Below are 20060 nucleotides of genomic sequence, written 5' to 3'. Positions count from 1 at the left end.
GCGAAAGTAAAGCGTATATCTATATCCTGTCTATATATGTATATTTTCATCTTTATTTGTATCTTCATCTAGTATCTTGCTCTTTTAATGTATCTTACCTTGCCCTTTTGTGCTCCTGATTTGTTTACTTGCTTGTTTCTCATTTTTTGTTTTTGTTGCCTTTTTGTTTAAAAAAAATCTCTCGATTTTCAAAATAATGTCACCTCTATTGTTCTTTTTTTGTATTTGATTGTATTGTGGCATCATTTCCTCCACTGCTGCTGAATTACAACTTATGTCTTTGTACATCTATTCCCTTACTTGCGCTGTATATTTTTCTTGTTTTAAATTAAAAATAAAACTGTAAGTAAATAAATAAATAATAAAACTTTTTATATAACAAGATAAAACACAAAGTAGTTAAGTGCTGGAATGTTGCTTGCACATTTACAAGTAGCCTATGAAGTACAATACTGAAGTATTTGTGCTTGCGTGCGTGAGTATTTACATGTCACACTTCTTTATAACCTACCTCTACTCCATTACATTTAAGAGAAAATTATAGCCTTTTTTACAATAAGTTACCAGCCTAAAACCATGTTATGTATGATGATGCATTGGCTTCATTACAATCAGCACCAAAAGTATATTCTAATTACGCATCAATATCAGTGCAACAATATAATTAACCCAATAATGTGATACAGTGGTTAAAAGTAACTGAGTACATTTACTCAGATACTGTACACAAGTATAATTTTGATGTACCTTACTTCAGTATTTTCATTTTATGCCACTTTATACTTCTGAAATGGGCCATTCTGCATAATGAGTACTTTTGCTTTTAGTACATCAAGTAGGCTATATATTGATGTTAATACTTTTGCACTTTAGTATGCAGAACCTGTGCTTTTTATATTGTAATATTATTACTTTTTACGTGTACTTATACATTTAATCATGGCTGGATCAACCCACTTAAACACTTCTCTCTGTGCAGTGTGCAGTTATGTACCTTATCATTTCAAAGTATACCAGTTAAAATGATTTATATAGGAACATGCACTGTGTGGCCTTGAATAAATAATAAATTAAAAGACGACAACAGCCATCTGGACCTCAGGATAAGGTAATAATGTAGAACCTGTATAAAGGGACTTGTCTACATTAATTTTAGGTGATATTGCAGTTGGTGGTGCACAGACTATAGGTCAGAGTTAGCAAATGTACTGCTGATCAAATTTCCAAAAGCCATACTCACCACAAACCTGTGGCTTTTAATCCTGCCCTGCCAACTATATTTCCATCTGCTCTGTACATGACAGTCAGAGGATCTAACCCTAAGGAGTAAGTTAAACACAGTGGAAGTCTTAACAAACTGAATTAGTTTAGTTTTGTAGTTTAAAGTATTTGTATAAGGAGGACTACAGAAAATACAAGCAGTTCTAAAAGGCTTTTGATACTTCGTATATTAATATTACAATGTTATATGATGTTTTTTGTGATTACACTTATTGTAGGCCTACTTGTTAATTGACAGAATTAATGCTTTTATTTTTCGAGGCATAGTAAATTATTTCCGGTGTTGTTTAGGTTGGCTTAACACAGCCACTCCTGCACTCAGGAATGACAACACTGGGAAGTCAAACAGTTAAACAGCGTCTCCTATTGGTGGAAAAAAGAACATGCCTAATATCCCCAAAAAATCATCCGCATCCTGATTTTACCGACAGAAAAATATATTAATAGATTAAGAAGTAGGAATTATATATATATATATATATATATATATATATATATATATATATATATATAGCCTATTATAAACAAGGCTATGTCAAAATTGTGACACAGTGATTATAAGATATAAAGTAATTAGGAATTAATTACGTGACAAATTTGAGATAATATAGGCTATCAACATAATGAGGTGCGTCATGATTGTGACCAAAAAAGAAACGGTTTTAACTTCCTGTCCTATCTAGAGGCTATAGCTATGTTTGGTATTATACCTTGTCAAAATCCACACAGACGCATTGCACCACTTATCCCATAAAAAAATGTCCCGAGTCGACCTACCTGCATGGACCTAAAAAAAATGGAGGCGAATAAAAACCAGAGATGTTGTGACAAATTAAAAGAAACATAAACCTTATGTAACATATAAATAGAAGACATTTCCAGTTGTACTAATACTGTCATTTTGGCTTTATATGCATGAAACCAATAAGCAGTGCACATGCCAAAGGTTTGTCCACAAGGTGTCAGCAAAACACAATTTAAAGGAGCTGCAGCGTGCACTATGGATATGCAGGAGCTGCCTGTCAAAACGAAAGGGTATATTGTGTTATCTGTGTCAGTTTGAATGTTGTAGTCTACATATTATCTGTAACATCGGTATGAATCTCATACCAAACGTCTTAACCTCATTAAATATGATGCAATTACTGTGTGAATCATCATAATAATGTCTATCCCTTGCAAGGAACCACAATGATGTCAGTTCAAATGCACAGTGCGCTCAAATTTATATGTGGATTATTTGATCTAAAAAAAAAATATATGTTCAGTAGAAATATCTGCTTGTATGAATATGTGTTCCTAAATATTAACACAAAATATCATCTCAGCACTGCAGATTACATGGACAAAATCGGAGAATGGATTATCATGCTTGCCTTTAGTGAACTTGTGGTGCTGGGAACCCCCTGAAACCCCCTGAAAGGGCCCCCGAAAGTCCCCGCACCCAACTTTGAGCCACCACCGCCTTAATGAAAAGACCCATTCTGCTGCATCAGTGCAGAAGGTGACAGTACAGTTGTCTAACTTAACGCCCGCCTTCTCACGTTTTCAACCAATCAAATTAACCCACCTCCCACTTCCGACCAATCACAGACGAGCCTCTCCTCATTTTCTGGCCAATCAGTTTCGAGTACCGACTCCTCTTTTCACAGCCCCATTCCTGACCAATCAGGAGCGAGGCCGCCTGCGCAGAGGGCTGGGCGCGAGAATCGGCGGGATGGACAAAAATCATAACGCCAAATAGAAGTACAGACAAGTAAGATAGAAACAGCCCGGACAGCGGGTAATGAGAGTACTGTGTTAGTCTTTTATACTTTATATCGGGTTTTTGTGTTGCGATATTGACGTTTCGGAAACAAGTAACAGAAGAGATAGTGACGCTTTTCTTCAGAAAGATGTTATCGACAGTTAGTACAGCTTTCCCAAACTAAGCGTAACGTTATGGACTGTACACTAAGTTAGCTAACTGGCTAGCCGAATGCTGCTAGCTAGATGCTGCTGTGTATCAGAGGAAGCCAGCGATGACTTACAGCGATTTCTATGGATAAACATCTATTAATGTGGGATTTTAGACAGCTGCCAAACCACAGGTTCGTCTCTGAAAAGCTTCAATCATCCTATCGACTGTCATGGACAACGTGAAACCACGCAGGTGAGTGCCAGCAATAAGCACTTTGCTATCTGTTTGCCACAGCCACCAGTGCCTCTATGCAACACAAGATAACCTTAGATAGGTTTTACTATTAAGGTTTTTCTTTAAGGAGCTGCAGGTCTCATCTTTGACAGCAGAGCATGTGCACCTGCAGAGTCAGACTGTAACGAGGTCAACATACAAGATTATGAATGGTAATGTTAGCTCATGAAATGCACCAGTTAGTTAATAGATACATTATATTTAATGGTTAATAACCTCTCAAACTAGCCTGAACATAGGTATGGATAGTGTAAAATACAAACAACGCTATACATCCAAATGTATACCTTGCAAGTATTACTATTGTTGGAATATTACAGTATACTTTGCATGATATTATTGCCACGCATGGGAGCTCATTATCAGCTCATTGCAGCCTATTGTCAAACAGCAGTTATGTAATAGCAGCATCCCTGTAAACATTACTTAACAAAGCAGTCAGATTAGCTGTCAATAAATAAACGTTTTACCTGGTAAGATATAGTCTCTTAATCAAAGACTAACACACAAAAATCTGGATCAGATCAAATGTTTCCTGTGTTTTTCTATTCCGATTTTTACTATTCTGGTCTTCTTGGAACATCTTGTTAATGCCAAGCCCCAAAGCTCTTCTTTGTTTTTCACAAACCTCAGTAGGAAAAGTACCTGAGAAAACAAGCAGATGTTGTGGTTTGTGGTTAGACTTGATAAGTTATACTGGCTTGTTAAACTGTATGACCACCAAGGCCGCAGCACATTCACTATTTACATCTAACAACAGCCAGGTGCACAATAAAAAGGGTATTTGCAATCAAGTGTTAGTTAAAAAACACAATTTGTGCAGGAACTATAAGTTAATTAACTGATTAGTTGGTCAAAATAATATGAATTGCCAACCATTTATGTAACAAGTGAGTTGTTTTAGTCGTTTATGAAGCAAAATTTAGTGATTCCAGTTTATCAGATGTGAAGATCAGTCACTATTTCCAGTTTTATCTGACTGTAAATAAATCTTTGGGTATTTGGGTGGACAAAACAAGCCATTTGAAGATGTGACATGGAGCTGTGGGAAATAGCATTGTGCTTGAACTAATAGTTGAATTGTTTAATATCTAAATTAACCCCAATCCAGGCTGCAGACTTTTCTGGGGAGTTAGTGAGAGAAAGAAATCTACCAGCCACATATTTTACCAGCATTTGGCTAGTGGATGGTGCTACTTTTGTGCCCTGCCCCCTTCACATACCTCTCCTTGTGTTCACATCTGGAGAAAGATGGGCGGCTCTTTCCTCTCACAATTAGAATAGCTCAGGGTTTGACCTGGGGAATGCATGTCCTGTATTTTACAATATACTTTGAACTGTTTATGACTGATGAAGTAAACAAACTGACGATGAATGTTTGGTACATCAGTGTCTGTTTGTTTTGCTGCCTCTGAGGTGTTGATGTGACACTAAAATGGTTCCTTTTAAAACTTTTAAAGCACATTTTAATACTACGTTGTCATTATTCCGAGTGCAAAGAGGTTATATAAGTCTGCCTGTTTTTTTGAAAACTTTTTGAACAACTGGACCGTTAGGACTTTGCCATTCCCCTGACCACACCCCAGCGCACCGCCTCCTCCATCTCAATGACACACACACACTCACACACCTCTGGAGGTGAAAGAGCCTGTTGATGTGGGATCGCCCCTTTCCTCCAGCCCACTTACTCCCCTCCTTCCTGCTCAGCTAAAGCTCCAGACTCACTTTCCCCACTTCTCTTTGCTCTGGTGAAGAAGTCAGGTCACACCAAAATTCAGTTGCCATGTTCAAATTTCCATGCTGAAGACGACCTTTCATACACAGTCTAATATGAGACCCCTTTGTGTGTGGTTAAGGGCCTGCGTGATTGGCAAGATCTGCTTTACAGTAACAGCTCTCGATAACAGATAACTTAATTTCTCCTCCATTTATTAAATTCTTCTCCACAGCCACAAAGAAAGTGTTGCCCAGCAGCAGGTTTTGTGGGAACACAGAAGTACAGTGCTACCTGCCAACTTCTTGTGTCAGTAGAGAGGAATTTTGTGTTCTTGTATGCAGTCATGTACAAATACAAGTTGTTTCTTTCTTTCCTTTATATTCTGTCAAGGTTTGTTAAAAACAGTTATCCCCTAAATCTCTAAAGTGAAAGCTCTGTTGTGCTCTTACAGTGTTGTTATGTCTCATATTGAGACCCACCAGTCTGACAAACCCATTTCTGTGCAATCCATAATTATACTTTATTTATTTATTTAATTATCTGATTGTTAGTTTACATTTCCGTATTGTTTATTTGAATCGACATAGTCTGTTATGAAAGCAGACTATTACATTTTGTAGTAAATTTGTATTATTTACTCTTATCCATTTCTGTATGATAACTGACTTACCGTAGTTTCAGTGCGATGTCAGAGTCAATGCTGTGGTATCGTTTCAGTTCTTGACTAACTTTCAGACTTAATAGAAGAAGTGAATGCCTACTTAAAGCAGAGCCTATCTAATACTTGCTCTTCTTGCACCTTTCTGTACTGCTCTCCTTTACCTTGAGAACTTGCATATGCAAAGAATAGCCTTAACAAGCAGAGAGCTTTAGCCTACATGTTTGCATTTGTATAAGCATACATTTTATGACTAATCTGGATACAGCTTTACTGAGCATTTGACTACATTACATATTGATAGAACTAAGATACTAACATTATTATTAATTATTATTGATGATTTATCCTGGCTTCAGATAAGTGGAGGAAATCTCTGCTATATGTGGGCTAATCTATACAATGTAAAATGCCACAGGCTTGTGCTAATTACCTTAGCATGTTATATTTGTTTGGAAAACATGTTTAGTATCAGACAGTTGTTTTGTCGGTGAATCTTGTGAGTTGTAATGGAGCCGAATTGTGTTACATTACCTTTGTTAAATGTTGCTGTTGTCCCTGGCTTCATATGAGTAGCGAAAAAGTCTGCTAGCTGCTAGGCTAATTTATACAATGTAAAATGCCGTAGGCTTGTGCTAAAAACATTAGCATGTTGTATTTGTGGGGAAAATGTGTCCAGATAAAGACAAGTGTTTGTCTGTAAATGCTGAGTTCTAGTGAAGCTGATTTGTGTACTTGTGTTTGAAGTTGTCTCTATTAAGCCATGTTTAATGTGTGTTTAATGTGTGTTTTGAATCAGCTAAACTTTACAGCAGTTCATAGAAACCCTGACGCTGACTAGTGTTTTGGAGGTGTAACTGCAGAGTGACACAGACATGGCGTAGGCCATGTACGGCATAGACTCTGCATAGAGCTGACGCAGAAATACAGTATAACTAACACTTGAGCGCTTTCCATGCAGTTCCATACTCATCCTAGTATTCTTGCTTACATTGACCTTGTAAAGAGTTCAGTTCAGTTTTAGTTTCAGTTTTACTTTATTAGTCTGCAGGTTATGGTCAAAGGTACAATGAAATGCACTGGATGAGAGAACAGGTCTGCGCAGCCATAAAAGCACAGTTACAGTAAAGATAATATAAGATAAAAGAAAAGTTTTGGCACAACTAACAGTTTCTTCTCTTCTTTTACTTCCCTTTCTCTGTATCCCTGCATATATTTTTTTAGCAATGATGAGGATGAAGAGCTACACTCCACAGACCCAGAGAGCAAAGAGAAGAGCAAAGATAAAAAGACCCTGTGTAAAGTAAAGTGGTCCCGAGATGAGGTAAGTTTATCATAGGCACAAGTAAGGTTTTGGGGAGTTGTAGACTATTTGAGTGAAATGGGGACTTTGTACTGCATAAGATTTGTATTTCATCTTCTTGCAAGTAATAACGTCCTTAAGTGTGTGCTTCACACATCTTAGGGGAACCCTAAAGTAGACAGTGTGTGAATGTGGATGCTGGAAGTTCCTCAGGAGGTCTCTTTTTTTCTTCTTCTCAGGATGAAAAGCTGAAAAAACTAGTAGAGCAGCATGGAACTGACTCCTGGAAACTAATCGCTAACTTTTTTCCAGTAAGTATGTAATGTGATGTCTGCATTGTGTAATACGATGCAGGCAAAACTGCTTGAATATTAACAGTAGTATCTTACTGCTTTATGCCATATTGGTTTATCTCTTTCCATTCTAACACATGCAAACCATTTAGTAATCTCATAATTAACATCATGGTAGGAGCAGTGACCGGAGAGGCAGATTTATATACAGCTGTCAGGAGTTGGTGTAACTGTGGTGTAATGAGGTGTTGTGCTTTGTGCGGCTGTGTCACAGGGGAGGACAGATGGCCAATGTCAGCACCGCTGGCAGAAGGTGCTCAACCCAGAACTGGTGAAAGGACCCTGGACAAAAGAGGAGGATCAAAAGGTAAGAGGAGCTGGGAGTTTCCTGTTCTGGAGGGTAAAGTAGGCAAATGATAGGGGAGGCAGAAAGAAGCTGCAGGGACTGTCGAGAGCAGCAGAGCAACACAATACAAACACAAATGCTACAATAAGCAATGCATTTTTTACCTTCCAACTAATGAGCACATGTGCAAGCTTACTTCCCGCTAAAACCCTCTTGGCCTTAGCTTCTTCTTTTTTTTTTTTTTTTTTTTTTTTTTTGCAAAGTAAATGCTCCACTACGTCATCCCTAATAAAACACAGACTTTCCAAGTCACTAGAGCCAAGCCTTCTTTGTACAGAGTGAAGCTGCAGTATGTTCGCCAGCCCTGAGATGAACAATGCATTCCTTAAATGGATCACGATTCTTTGAGAATGTCAAGAATGGCGTCTCATTCCTCTAAAATCTTGGCATCATCATAGAAACCGAGACCTATCAATAACAGCCTGTGTTGCCAGTGGCGACGTCACAGCATTTTTCAGTCTTGACGGAGACAGTCAAACAAGCCGCGCTGCTGCTGCTGCTTCAGTCAAAGCTCTGTAAACACTGGCGCTGCTGTTGGCTCTAAATGAGAAAAATAGAATGATGTGATTTCCTTCTTTATACAAGCTTGTAGTTTGAATGAAGCCAGTTAAGGCCTTACTCCATCCTTTTCTAAAAACAGCAGAGAAAACTACCACAACATGCAGCAGTGTATATATTTTAAGTTTCTGATTTAGAAATAAAACTGTGCAATAAATGTTTCTCCACTGGTGATATTTGTGCAGGTTATTGACCTGGTGCACAAGTACGGCCCCAAGCGTTGGTCTGTGATCGCCAAGCACCTCCAGGGAAGGATTGGAAAGCAGTGCCGCGAACGGTGGCACAACCACCTTAACCCAGAGGTGAAGAAGTCTTCATGGACTCAGGAAGAGGACCGAATCATCTATGAGGCCCACAAGCGCCTTGGCAACCGCTGGGCAGAGATCTCCAAGCTTCTTCCTGGACGGTAAATATAATCTTGTGCACGCATTGCACTAGCTACATGCACATTAATATGTGTTCATTCAGCAGTGCCGTTTTAAAATGAAAATGATCTCTGTACACACAAGCGCTTTAGCATAATTTCAGATTATCTCCATCACTTCAAACTGACCTGGAACACATATCACATGACCTTCATGTACACTTGGTATGTGTATGCCGATGTAAATAGGAAGTAGATTGTCTACTCTGCTTCACTGCTTGGTTATAGAAAATACTACAGAGATGGCGAAAAGTAGGACCAGATAATTCTTTGCTTGGACCAACAACAAGGTGCAATTGCAGTTGTTGCAATGCAAATACAGCAACATTTCAGAGTGGTACTGGCAGCATTGTATCATGTATCACCAGAGGAAGCCATGGCAATGAGACAGACATACCCACACAAGAAGGATAAAATTACAAAAGGTATTCAGACGTAGCTATAACGTTTTGGCTTGGCACTTCGTGACTGATAAGACCCATTTAGGAAGTGAATGCGGGTGCATCAGTGTTTTCAAAAGTCTCCCTTTGTACCTGTCCAGATGAAAACTCAACCCCATAATCTAAAAACTAAAATGGGGTCAGCCATTTTAGGGGTTCCAAAACACTGGAGTAATGTGGATGCTCAGCATAAATGTAGCAATAGTTACGCTGTTTAAATAAAAAATGTGTTAGTGTGGATGTAGCCCAAGTCATGCAATAGTGTAATTTGCTGAAATACTACTGATTTTTCTGCCCAACAGGACGGACAACTCCATCAAGAACCATTGGAACTCTACCATGAGGAGGAAGGTGGAGCATGAGGGGTACCTGCAAGATGGCTGCAAGAGTTTCACTTCCTCTCATGCTGGAGCGAAGAGACGCCAACACAGACCATGTCCTCAAACTCCAACAGAGTCCCAACACTGTGACCACAGTCCCCTGCCTATACCGGGACCCAACCAGGTCCAGTTCCCTTCAACACTCTACTCTATATGGTGTTATGATTTACTTTATTTGTTGTCTGTATTTAAATGTGGTCCTTTGTATTTTAGATGGGGGGATATCCTTATGATCCTCACAGTGGACACCTGATGGACGGTCTTCCTGATAATTCAGGCTTCATGTTGGTGAGTCTTTGTGTGTTTCATTGCATGCCAGTGGGAAAACTTGTCACCCTCTTTATTTTCTGGACTTTCTGTAATTACCTTTGTGATCGCTAACTCTGGACTTCAAATCAAGCACTTGAATGTCCCGTTATTTTCACCTAACATTCAAAATCTTAAATGCTCCTGTAAATATTTTGTGTGTGTAAATCTGTTTTTTGTCTGTTTATTTTTTAACTTCTTCCTTTCCTCCTGTCCTTCTCGACCTCTCCTCCCTGACGTTTGTTTATTTCAGCCATCCTGCCTGGATGATCCTGACAGAGAGCAAAGAATTAAGGAGCTTGAGCTGCTGCTTATGTCAGCAGAGAATGAAGTCCAGCGACAAGTGCAGTGCAGAGGTCAACGTGTAAGAACACACTCCGAACGTGTGTTTGCATACTTAGTCAGCATAGCCTGCGTGTGTTTGCAGCTCACATACACTCTAAAAAGTCATTTTTAATATTTTATATTATCTAATCAAACATTGAGTCTTGAAATCAAATCAAAGTGAGATTAAGAGATAAAATTATCAGTTTTCTTGAATCAGGTGTTTTTTCTTCACCTCACACTAAACACTGGTTCACAGAAAATTCTCAAATCAAGATTTTAAGACTTGAGACTAAATAGACTTTTTGCAGTGTATACATGTGAAAACATGACTGGCACTCACGTATGCTAGCTGTAGCCTGATTTGCTGTAGTGTTGCTATAGTAACTGCCTTCCCCATCTCGCTACTCATTCAGACTGGCCTGAAGCTGTGCTTGGTAGCCGCCCCACCTACCCCCCATTACCATCGTTCCAACCTGCTCCGTCATCCCCTCTAGCCCTCACCCCCATGCCCACGCTCAGCCAGCAGTTTGAACCAAGCACTCTCCTCTGTCTCTCCTGTTCCTATTCTGTTTCTCCTGACACTGTTTTCACATTTAATTCACTCTTCTTCACTCATTCATGTCATTTGTCTTCACAGTCAGTGACTTCATACTGAATGATTGACTGGTCAAGATTGATATGTTGTAATATCACCTGTGTTCCCCACACTTTCTTAGTCCCAGATAATTTTAAAACTGATCCAAATTTAGAGTGATATTATTTAACATCTACAGATCACACCATTTAAAGCTATAGTTGATAACTTTTATACAAAATAACGTTTTTATTAATATTTGCTGAAACTGTCAGTGTATTCACGCAGAGAATGAGACAGATAATGTGTGAAAAAAATCATACTCCTGCTTACTTGATTGTCTTGTGGCACTTTTAATGGCATTTGAAGATGAGACAGTTGGTTCGGCTGGTGGGCGGTGCTTAGTGCTCTGTCACAACTCTCTCATTTTACAGCTAAACAGTACACTAAAATATGTTTCTGAAAATATTTGAGGTGAGAAATTTGCAATGCAGTCACAAAACTTGATTTATATTTTATCAGCGCTGGCTAGTTTGAGAGTTTAGTGGCGTACAAACAGTGATTGAGAGGATTGACAGCTGTTTGAGAGATTCCTTGGCTCTGATAGGTAGTTGTCCATGTGCTGCGGTAGATTCTAGCAAATGCTAGTACAAGTAGTAGGAAGAGGAGGAGGGGCATGATTTTTTCACAGATCATCTGCCTCATGTACAGTACCTCGTTCAGAATACAGTGACACTCTCAGCGAATATGACACAAAGTTATTTTCATAAAAGTTACCAACTGCAGCTTTAATCAGACACCACTTTGCTGCTGGAGTCAGAGATCTAACACCCTTATTCTCTCATCCTGCCCCCTCAGAGTGCAGAGCAGTACTCATCCTGGTCCGACAGTGTGTCAGATGACACAATGACTAGAAGTAACAGCAGCCTCGAGGAGCAGGCGGAGAGAAGGCCCTGGAGGAGCCCTGAGATCCCCCAAGGACCTCCACCACAGCTTCCTGTCTCGCCCAGCAAGTTCCTGGCCGTAGAGGCCAGCACCGTGCTCTCGACCCTGCAGACCATACCGGAGTTTGCAGAAACTATGGAGCTCATTGACTCAGTGAGTAACAGAAGGAGCAGAGTGGAGAGCCAATGTATCCCTGTATGAATATTTTAAACAAAAGTCATGAATGTATTAAAGATCTTCTGTAGATGTGTTTTGCTCTGCAGGACCCTGTGACGTGGAGTGACGTGGCCAGTTTCGACTTGTCAGAGTCAGCGACACCACCCAGGCACAACCAGGCAGGGTACACCACTCTCCTGCAAGAGCGGACGATTGACAGTTCAATGGGCTACACAGTCAACACTCCGAACGCCATTTCTGGTCGTGATAAGAGCTGTGCTCCATTTAGTCTGAGCGGCGTCACCTCCCTGACTCCTATCAACTCATCCAAACCCACCCAGTCATCCATTGGGAGGAGGAGGAGAAGAGAGAGGGGGGAACCGTCTCCTTCATGTGACAGGACCTGCTCTTCTTTCTTGGAGAATATCTCAAATTCTCCCAAGAAAACGCCAACAAAGTCACTGCCATTCTCACCGTCACGAGTAAATATTTTCTCTCTCTACACACCCTAAACCACACCTCAGCTGACTACTTCTTTGTAGAGTTGTTATACTGAGGTCGCATTAGTCATGTGGCTAATATGCCGTGTCTGTGTGTTTTCCAGTTCTGCAACACATCAGGTTCGGAGCATCTGAATTTGGAAAATCCCGCCCTCACCTCAACCCCTGTGTGTGGCCAGAGATGTCTCCTCAACACGCCGCTCCACAAAGAAACCACACCTAAGCACCAGAAAGAGAATGATGGGTAAATATATTAAAACACATCCCACAAGAGCTGGTATAAAAGCCAGAAGATTGCTATGCATTGTGGGAATTTTCCGTAAGAATTTTTTAACCAGGAGTGCCCGGTGTTGAATATTTTCTGTCACTTCTCTAGGTTACAGACCCCCAAAATCCGTAAAACTGTCATGATTCCAACCCCGCGGACGCCGACTCCCTTCAAGAACGCTTTGGCTGCCCAGGAGAAAATGCATGGGCCACTGAAGATGGAGGTGAGAGGTCAAATGTGGCTGTGTGCATTTTTTATTTACCTTTATTGTGATAACCTTTTTATTATTTTATGCTACATATGGCTGCATGAGCTTGTGATAATAATCATATGTATGTTTATGTGTTTCAGCCACAGCCATTGGCATTTCTGGAAGAGGACATTCGAGAAGTTCTGAAGCAGGAGACTGGAGCTGACATCTTCAACAGAGCAAACATCCAACCAGACTACAGAGCGTGGAAACATAATGTATGTGTAGCATGCACATGTTTTCCATCATGGAACTATACTACCTTCTCTCTGTTATTTTGGAGAAACAAATACTTTTTACTGAGCTCACTCATAGTGTGGAGTCAAAACTGTGGAGCATTTGCTGTTATTTATATCTTGATCCTTTGATTTCAGATTGATGGCCCAGCGAGAAAGGTGCGCAAGTCTCTTGTGCTGGACCCCTGGGGAAAAGACTGCCTAAATGTCCAACTCTTTCAAGAGCAGCTCAACAATGCACAAGTAAGTCTCGATACTGGTTTAAGATAACAGCTTCAGATTCTGTAACTACATGAGAAAAATAGAATCAGTAGATAACATGGATATGTGAAGAAGAAGGGCACATAGCCCTAAAAACATTCTTAGTGTCTAACAATAGTGAGGTGTGATTGTACTGGTAAACTGGTTTCTATATACAAACTGTAAATGTATTGGCTCAGAAGCCTGTAAGTGGCAGAAAAAAAGCACTTTTAGTGGACATGCCCTGAATGGTTACATCGCACCCTGTTTTTCTGGCTGCCAGCTGCAGTGGTCTCGATCAGTACTTGTTGTGGCCATCAGTCACATAGACACAAAAACATGGGAAAATTGGGTCAAGGTTGGACAGGACCGAAGTCACCCTTTAAATTCAGCATCATCATCACTTGTATAGTTCCTTCTATGTAGCTATTTCATTTATTAAATCTGTTATTTGCAGGTGCCAGATGAAAGTTTACTGTCAGGCTCTTCATTGGTCACCTCAATCTCTGAGCAAGAAGAGTGTAGCCGTTCTTTGACTTCTGGGCGAGAGGAGACCTCACTAGTCCCTGTTCATCCTCATCGCTTTACCAGCCCTCGGATGAAGAAGCTTCTCTCCTCCCACAAAGCACCAAAACACGCTGTTGTACAGGTACGTAAAGTCATTAAAGGGGACCTAGTTTGCTCATTTTCAGGTTCATACCTGTGTTTTGATTTTCTACTAGAACATGTTTACATGCTTTAATGTCCACTCTGTCTGAAACGCTCCATTTTGGCAGCTCCCCTCCCAAATAAGCCCAGTTGGCTCTGATTGGTCAGCTTTTCTGGGTCTTCTGCAACGTCATTGCAGCAGGGGAATGACTTTAATGGAGTATAGCGGCACCATTCTCCCTGAAGAATCACCTATAAAAGCTTCTGAAAACAAGCAGACATGTTCAATCAGAAATATGACCCCAAATTAGGGAGAAATTAACCACGGCAACCAAGATTAAATGTTTCCCTGATGTTAGCATGTAGCTACATGTAGCAGTTTAGTGTAGTATGTAAAGTAAACACTTGCAGTAGTGATAAAGTCCATCACGAGCTGACGTTAGCTTGTCTCAAATGTAGAAAAAAAAGATGGAAACAGCACTCAGAACAATCTGAAGCCTGAGGTTTTTGCTCACATGGATTACTTTTACGTATGTTTACCTCGTTGTGTGAAACTTAAGCCATGTTTAATATGAACAGCTGTCATTGTAACATGCCTTCTCTGCAGGTGAGTGATTGGGAAGCAGTGGTTTATGGGAAGACAGAGGACCAGCTGATCATGACAGAACAGGCCCGTCAGTACCTGACCCCCTACACATCTTCTGGCTCTACCTCAAGAGCCCTTGTTCTTTAAAGACGTCCCCTTGCTGCGCAGGCAACACTACTACACCCCGTCCAACAACTAAAACCTCCACTGAACCTAGTAAGAGACAATCCAGTGAAGACAAATAATTTTAGTTTTTCTTTTGAAGCAGAAATGCACTGCCACGGACGACCACAAAAAGGCATGGCTGCTGGTTTTTAAACACATTTCAAGGTCACTGCCCAAGTAGTTTCTTGTTTGTTTGTGTTTTCCTTTGAATACACACAACCTGGCAACGTAAGCAGTTTTGTACAGATATGATAAGGCTAGAATGTTTTTCCTGCACTAGTCAGTAATGTTGAAAACAACCTACACGTACAGTAGGCTATAGACATAGAGTGTTTATTAATAGCAGTGGCTGCTTCTGAGTTTTATATTGTTAATATATTGTTTAAATGACAAGACAGACGTTTTATAATGTAACGCTACTCATTGTGTATCTCCTCCAGCTTGTTTTGCTAAACTGCCCCGTCGCTGGTGTCAGATAAAAAACCACGTACATGCAAAAATTCGCAGCTTTGTATTGACACCATTGTATTTTTAAAATCACACCATGGGTTTTTAACTCTCTGAGACCCACCATAGACCCTTTTTTGTCTTGTTTAGAGGAGACAGGTGAGTTTTAGGGGGAGTTTGCAGGTCAGTAGTGAATGCTACATAGAAGTAGTACACATTGGGGCGTCGGTGGCTTAGTGGTAGAGCAGGCGCCCCATGTGCAAGGCTGTTGCCGCAGCGGCCCAGGTTCGACTCCAGCCTGTGGCCCTTTGCTGCATGTCCCTCCCTCCCTCTCTCTCTCCCCCTTCACGCTAATCTGTCCTATCGATTAAAGGCTTAAAAATGCCCCAAAAAATATCTTTAAAAAAAGAAGTAGTACACATCATCTGAAAGCAGAGATCCTGAAGATTATTTGAGATGCAGCTTAGCACTGTGTGTCCAGTTTTACTAGTAATAAATCTGTTATGAACTTGTGTTTGGTTAGGCGCCTATTCCAAATTTAAAAGATTAGATTGTATAAGGGCTTAAAACATTATAATGGAAGTATATGATGTCTACTCCCATCATCGATTACGTCTTCAAAACTTACCCAATTTATGCAATTCCGAGAATGAAGGGACCCATTATGCAGAATTTTCAAACACTATCAGCGGATATTACACATTTATTTATTCATTCAGTTTCCATAACAGCTTATCCTCTTGAGGGTCGCGGGGGGCTGGAGCCTATCGCAGCTGAGACTATGTGAGAGGTGGGGTACACCCTGGACAGGTCACCAGACTATCACAGGGCTGACACATAGAGACAGACAACCATTCACACTTATGGGTAATTTAGAGTCACCAATTAACCTGCATGTCTTTGGACTGCGGGAGGAAGCCGGAGCACCCAGAGATAACCCACACTGACACAGGGAGAACATGCAAACTCCGCCTAGAGGGGCTCCCACACCCTAGAGTTCGAACCCCCCACCCTGTGTCCGAACCAGGAACCCCCCCTGGCCCGCATAAAGTGGGCGTGTCTTTACATGGGAGACTTGTCGGTGTCCATAGAACCCATTGTCGTCCTTGCCAAAATTTAGCCTAACATTGGAGTGTTATTTTTAGCCTCCTTCCTGACAAGTTACCACGACATGGTTGGTACCACTACAGCCTCTAAAGACAGGGAGTGCCAACATGGGTCTCAGAGGGTTACCTAGACACACACAGTCCAGAATAACCATTGCTTTGACATTACAGAAACAGAAGTGCGGTTACGTGGTTTTTTATGACGGCAGCGTTACATTGCTGAATGCCTATCCATGGTGATGTGAACTTTTTTTGAGGATGTTAGTAAGAAACTGTCAGTATTGCACTACTGAGTTGATTTCACTGCTGAGAAAGGAGCAGTGTGTTTAAGGGCAAACTGGATAGCACTTGTGATGGTATCTTTGTTTAACAACTTGTTTCCTTTCCAAGGCCATAGTGTCCGTTGAGACATCGGTTGAATGTATTTCATTGCAATGTACATGTGTAAGAACCTCAGTAATGGAAGGGTACCTTAATGTTTATTTCTGTTTGTTTTATTTATTATCTGACAGCTCTAAAGCTTAGATATTAATATAAATCGGACACCGTGAGTTTTTTTTTTTTTTCTTTCTTTTTTTTTTAAGAAGTTTAACTTTGCTGACAAAACAGCCTAAAAACCCTCACCTGCTCTAAAACAGTTCTCTTTGTAACAGAAAATGAATGGTCACCATTGCTTTGATACTGAGCAGTTTTCATATCATCAGTGTTCTACAACAAGCATTTGGCCGAGAAGGATTTACTTTTTATTGTGAAGGCTGTAGGTTTTATTTATTTAATGTCTACTAATTTATTTATTTCTAAAAAAAAAAAAAAAAAAAGAAAGACATTTAAGAGAAATTATTGAAGAATTTTATTGTCTTTTCTCTTTCAAAATCAGGATTGGGCTACAGTTTCATTACTCCAAGTTAGAAGAACGTGCACTGCCACTAATTTTAATTTCTCTTCCTGATCAGGCAAGATCTAGCAAATAATCATCATGTAGTCGTATCTGTGATCTTATAACATATAGATAGGACATTTTCTTTCTTTGATTCAAATGTGTTCTCCGCTCTTAGGTAGCAGGACTCCATCTCCGACCTCTAATCATAGACAAATTGCACTTTTTACTCATCATTTAATTTTAAATGTTTGTTCATTCTAATGATGTAGCTCTTGTCCTTATTTTTGTTTTATGGTGTGTGTTTGCGTGTTAGATGGTTGTCTCCCCATTTTGTAACGAATGCTGACATTATGATCCTGCTGCTTGATTTTAACATGTTCTCTTCTCCTGTTCTGCTGCAGAAATGCGTGTTTAAACACACTACATCGAAGCCTTACCTTAACATTTTTATAGACAGATGGCTTTGAGCGACAACACAGCTAACACAGACCGTCCTATAACTCAGATATCCTGCTGAAACGACCTCGAGCAAGACCCTAAACCTTTACCTGCTCGCTCATTATTTGACACTGCGTAAGAACAAAATGTAAATATGCACGGATTTGGGTGTGACTCTGAAGAAATGTACTGCACTGTGCTTCCAGCTGATTCATGTCATTTTTAACCCTTCTGAAACGTAATCTGTCGAAGGGACACTACAGCTATAAATGGTCTTCTTTGTATTATCGGCATTAGTGGGTCCAGTATTAGTTATAATCTGGATTATCCTGCATTAAGCATTTGAGTGAGAATAAGAAGGGAATCTTGTCAGGGAGATCAAGTGGAAAGATCAGGAGCGCGCAACTCTAAAACAGAAAGTAGACAAACATCCACGTGAGACGTTTGAATCTGGTGGCTGCGATGTGTCTGATCTGTATATAATTGTGTCGTTTGTTCTGTTTGTTGGTTTGACTTGTGTTTGTACATTCCATTTGTTAACATGTTTGTACGTTAACAACATTTGGCCATGTAACATCATAGGTTTTGAGGGAATTAAGTACATATATACAGGATAGTAGCAGCTGTTATATACTACTGTAGTTATGCATGAGCAATACACAAGATGCTGGACTTTGCTTTAACTGACGAGGTGAATCACAGGTGTAACACTCGCTCTGTGGTGGGTTTTTTTTTTTTTTTTTGTAGCATTTTCAGTTGAAATCATAACCAAGGTACCATAGAAATCCTGCCAACTGTCTTTGTAACCATGTACTTAATTTGGAAAAATAAATGCATATGTTGCATGACATCTACAGCGTTTTGAACTCTGTTTTGAAACCAAGCCGAGCTCACCTTCTCTGCCAACTGCCCCTGTACATATTAGAACAGGTTACATCTTATTTCCCACATAATAAAGATTTCTTGTGATCCTTTGGTTTGTCTGACACGCTCACAGCAGGCGTAGCAATCTCTTGAGCTCTTGCCAAAAACAGATTCCTTTAATTTTTTTTTGAGGACACTGGAAATCCAAATCTTCCACCTTAATCCTGTCACTTGTCCGTAGGTGGAGCTGACAGCCATGCAGGTGGATAGCTTGGGTGTGGGACTGACAACTGATAGAGTGGTTTAAACTGAACCCCCCCCGTCATGTGTGTATGTATATGTTGGGATGCTGTCAACTTGGCCTGGGGTCCAGGGACACGAGCCCCCTCCATCAGAACAAGAGGCCTCTCCACAGGGTCAGCTGCTGGCCCTAAAGGGGCCCACTCACCCATGACTTAATGCCCCCGGGCTCCTTTGTCCTCGGGGCTGTTGGTTTTACAGGCCCATTCACTCAATTGCCCCCCAAAACGGAGGGAGGCAAAGGACGTGACGACTTGCCTTATGCTGAAGGAGCAGCAGTGCACATGCATACAAACAATGTGCACATAAACACACGGGCGCCGCATGCACGCCATGTCCACTTAATCAATCTGTCCTCCCTTCGCTCTCGTTCTTGTACAAGAGGGTCTTTTGTTCTTGGGTGACCCGCACTTGAGTTGAAAGATGTCAGCGACCTTTTGGCACTTAATTGGTTATTGGCAGCAGCCCCTCCACGTTATGCTTCGTGCGTGTGTTTAAAGGGAGCACGTTTGAGAGTAAAGTGACTTACTGACATGTAGACACATAGATACCTGTGGCATGCAGAACGCAACACTGAATTATATTGTCCATCTTTTTATTTGAATATGCTGTAAAACTTGACATGCCATAGTCTGCACCACCCATTTTTGGCATCCACAACAGGTCTGGTACCATTTATACATCCTCAAGCTCCATGAGTCAGTTGTTCATGGACTCAGTAAGGTGGTGTGTTCAGTTTCATGTCTACCTAGCACACTGTAGACATGAAACAGAGCCTGCAGGCGTCCAACCAAACCTCCCCTGCCTTCCTCTCCGGAGCACACACCCGAAAGCAAGCGCACAAACTCTCACACACGCGCACTGTTTGCCTTTGTGTATGCTAGACAGCAGATGGCAGGCCATTATTGGGCTGACAGAGCAGTCATCTGGCAGGCACCCTGTTACCCTAACCCTCTCCCCCATCCCCCCGAAGACACCCAGCACAACACAGCATGGATAGGACACTTTTAGGCGGGAGAGTCGACAGCCCTGGGAGTGTGTGTGTGTGTGTGTGTGTGTGTGTGTGTGTGTGTGTGTGTGTGTGTGTGTGTGTCAAAATTGGACCCTGGCCTTTCCGCCCTATATAGGTCACTGTTTCCACTTGTGTGTGTCAGTGTGTGAGGTAAGTCA

General features: G+C 40.8%; 1 protein-coding gene across 3 annotated transcripts; it reads left to right on the top strand.

The window, feature by feature from the left end:
* The first annotated feature begins 2998 nt into the window (after positions 1 to 2998).
* On the top strand, positions 2999 to 18548 carry mybl1 (v-myb avian myeloblastosis viral oncogene homolog-like 1). 3 transcript variants are annotated; one of them, XM_049565739.1, is made up of 16 exons: positions 2999 to 3433; positions 7075 to 7174; positions 7393 to 7464; positions 7721 to 7813; positions 8596 to 8816; positions 9577 to 9778; positions 9868 to 9942; positions 10214 to 10324; positions 11720 to 11959; positions 12070 to 12444; positions 12567 to 12706; positions 12839 to 12953; positions 13082 to 13198; positions 13355 to 13459; positions 13914 to 14105; positions 14712 to 18548. In XM_049565739.1, the coding sequence occupies exons 1-16, from the start codon at positions 3411 to 3413 to the stop codon at positions 14835 to 14837; spliced, it is 2307 nt and encodes a 768-aa protein (XP_049421696.1). In that variant the 5' UTR covers positions 2999 to 3410; the 3' UTR covers positions 14838 to 18548. The 3 variants fall into 3 exon arrangements, with proteins under 3 accessions (XP_049421696.1, XP_049421695.1, XP_049421699.1); XM_049565738.1 differs by having other exon boundaries at positions 12052 to 12444; XM_049565742.1 differs by lacking the exon at positions 10214 to 10324 and having other exon boundaries at positions 12052 to 12444.
* Positions 18549 to 20060: the final 1512 nt, after the last annotated feature.

This window comes from Epinephelus fuscoguttatus, linkage group LG21, assembly GCF_011397635.1.
Source record: "Epinephelus fuscoguttatus linkage group LG21, E.fuscoguttatus.final_Chr_v1".
Taxonomy (NCBI): domain Eukaryota; kingdom Metazoa; phylum Chordata; class Actinopteri; order Perciformes; family Serranidae; genus Epinephelus; species Epinephelus fuscoguttatus.
This window is presented reverse-complemented; position numbering and strand designations above follow the sequence as displayed.

Coding starts and splice junctions, on each gene's coding strand:
- mybl1 (XM_049565738.1), top strand. CDS start 3,411: ATGGACAACGTGAAACCACGCAG. Junction 7,465..7,720: donor TAATCGCTAACTTTTTTCCA/GTAAGTATGTAA, acceptor GCTGTGTCACAG/GGGAGGACAGATGGCCAATG. Junction 13,460..13,913: donor AGCAGCTCAACAATGCACAA/GTAAGTCTCGAT, acceptor TGTTATTTGCAG/GTGCCAGATGAAAGTTTACT.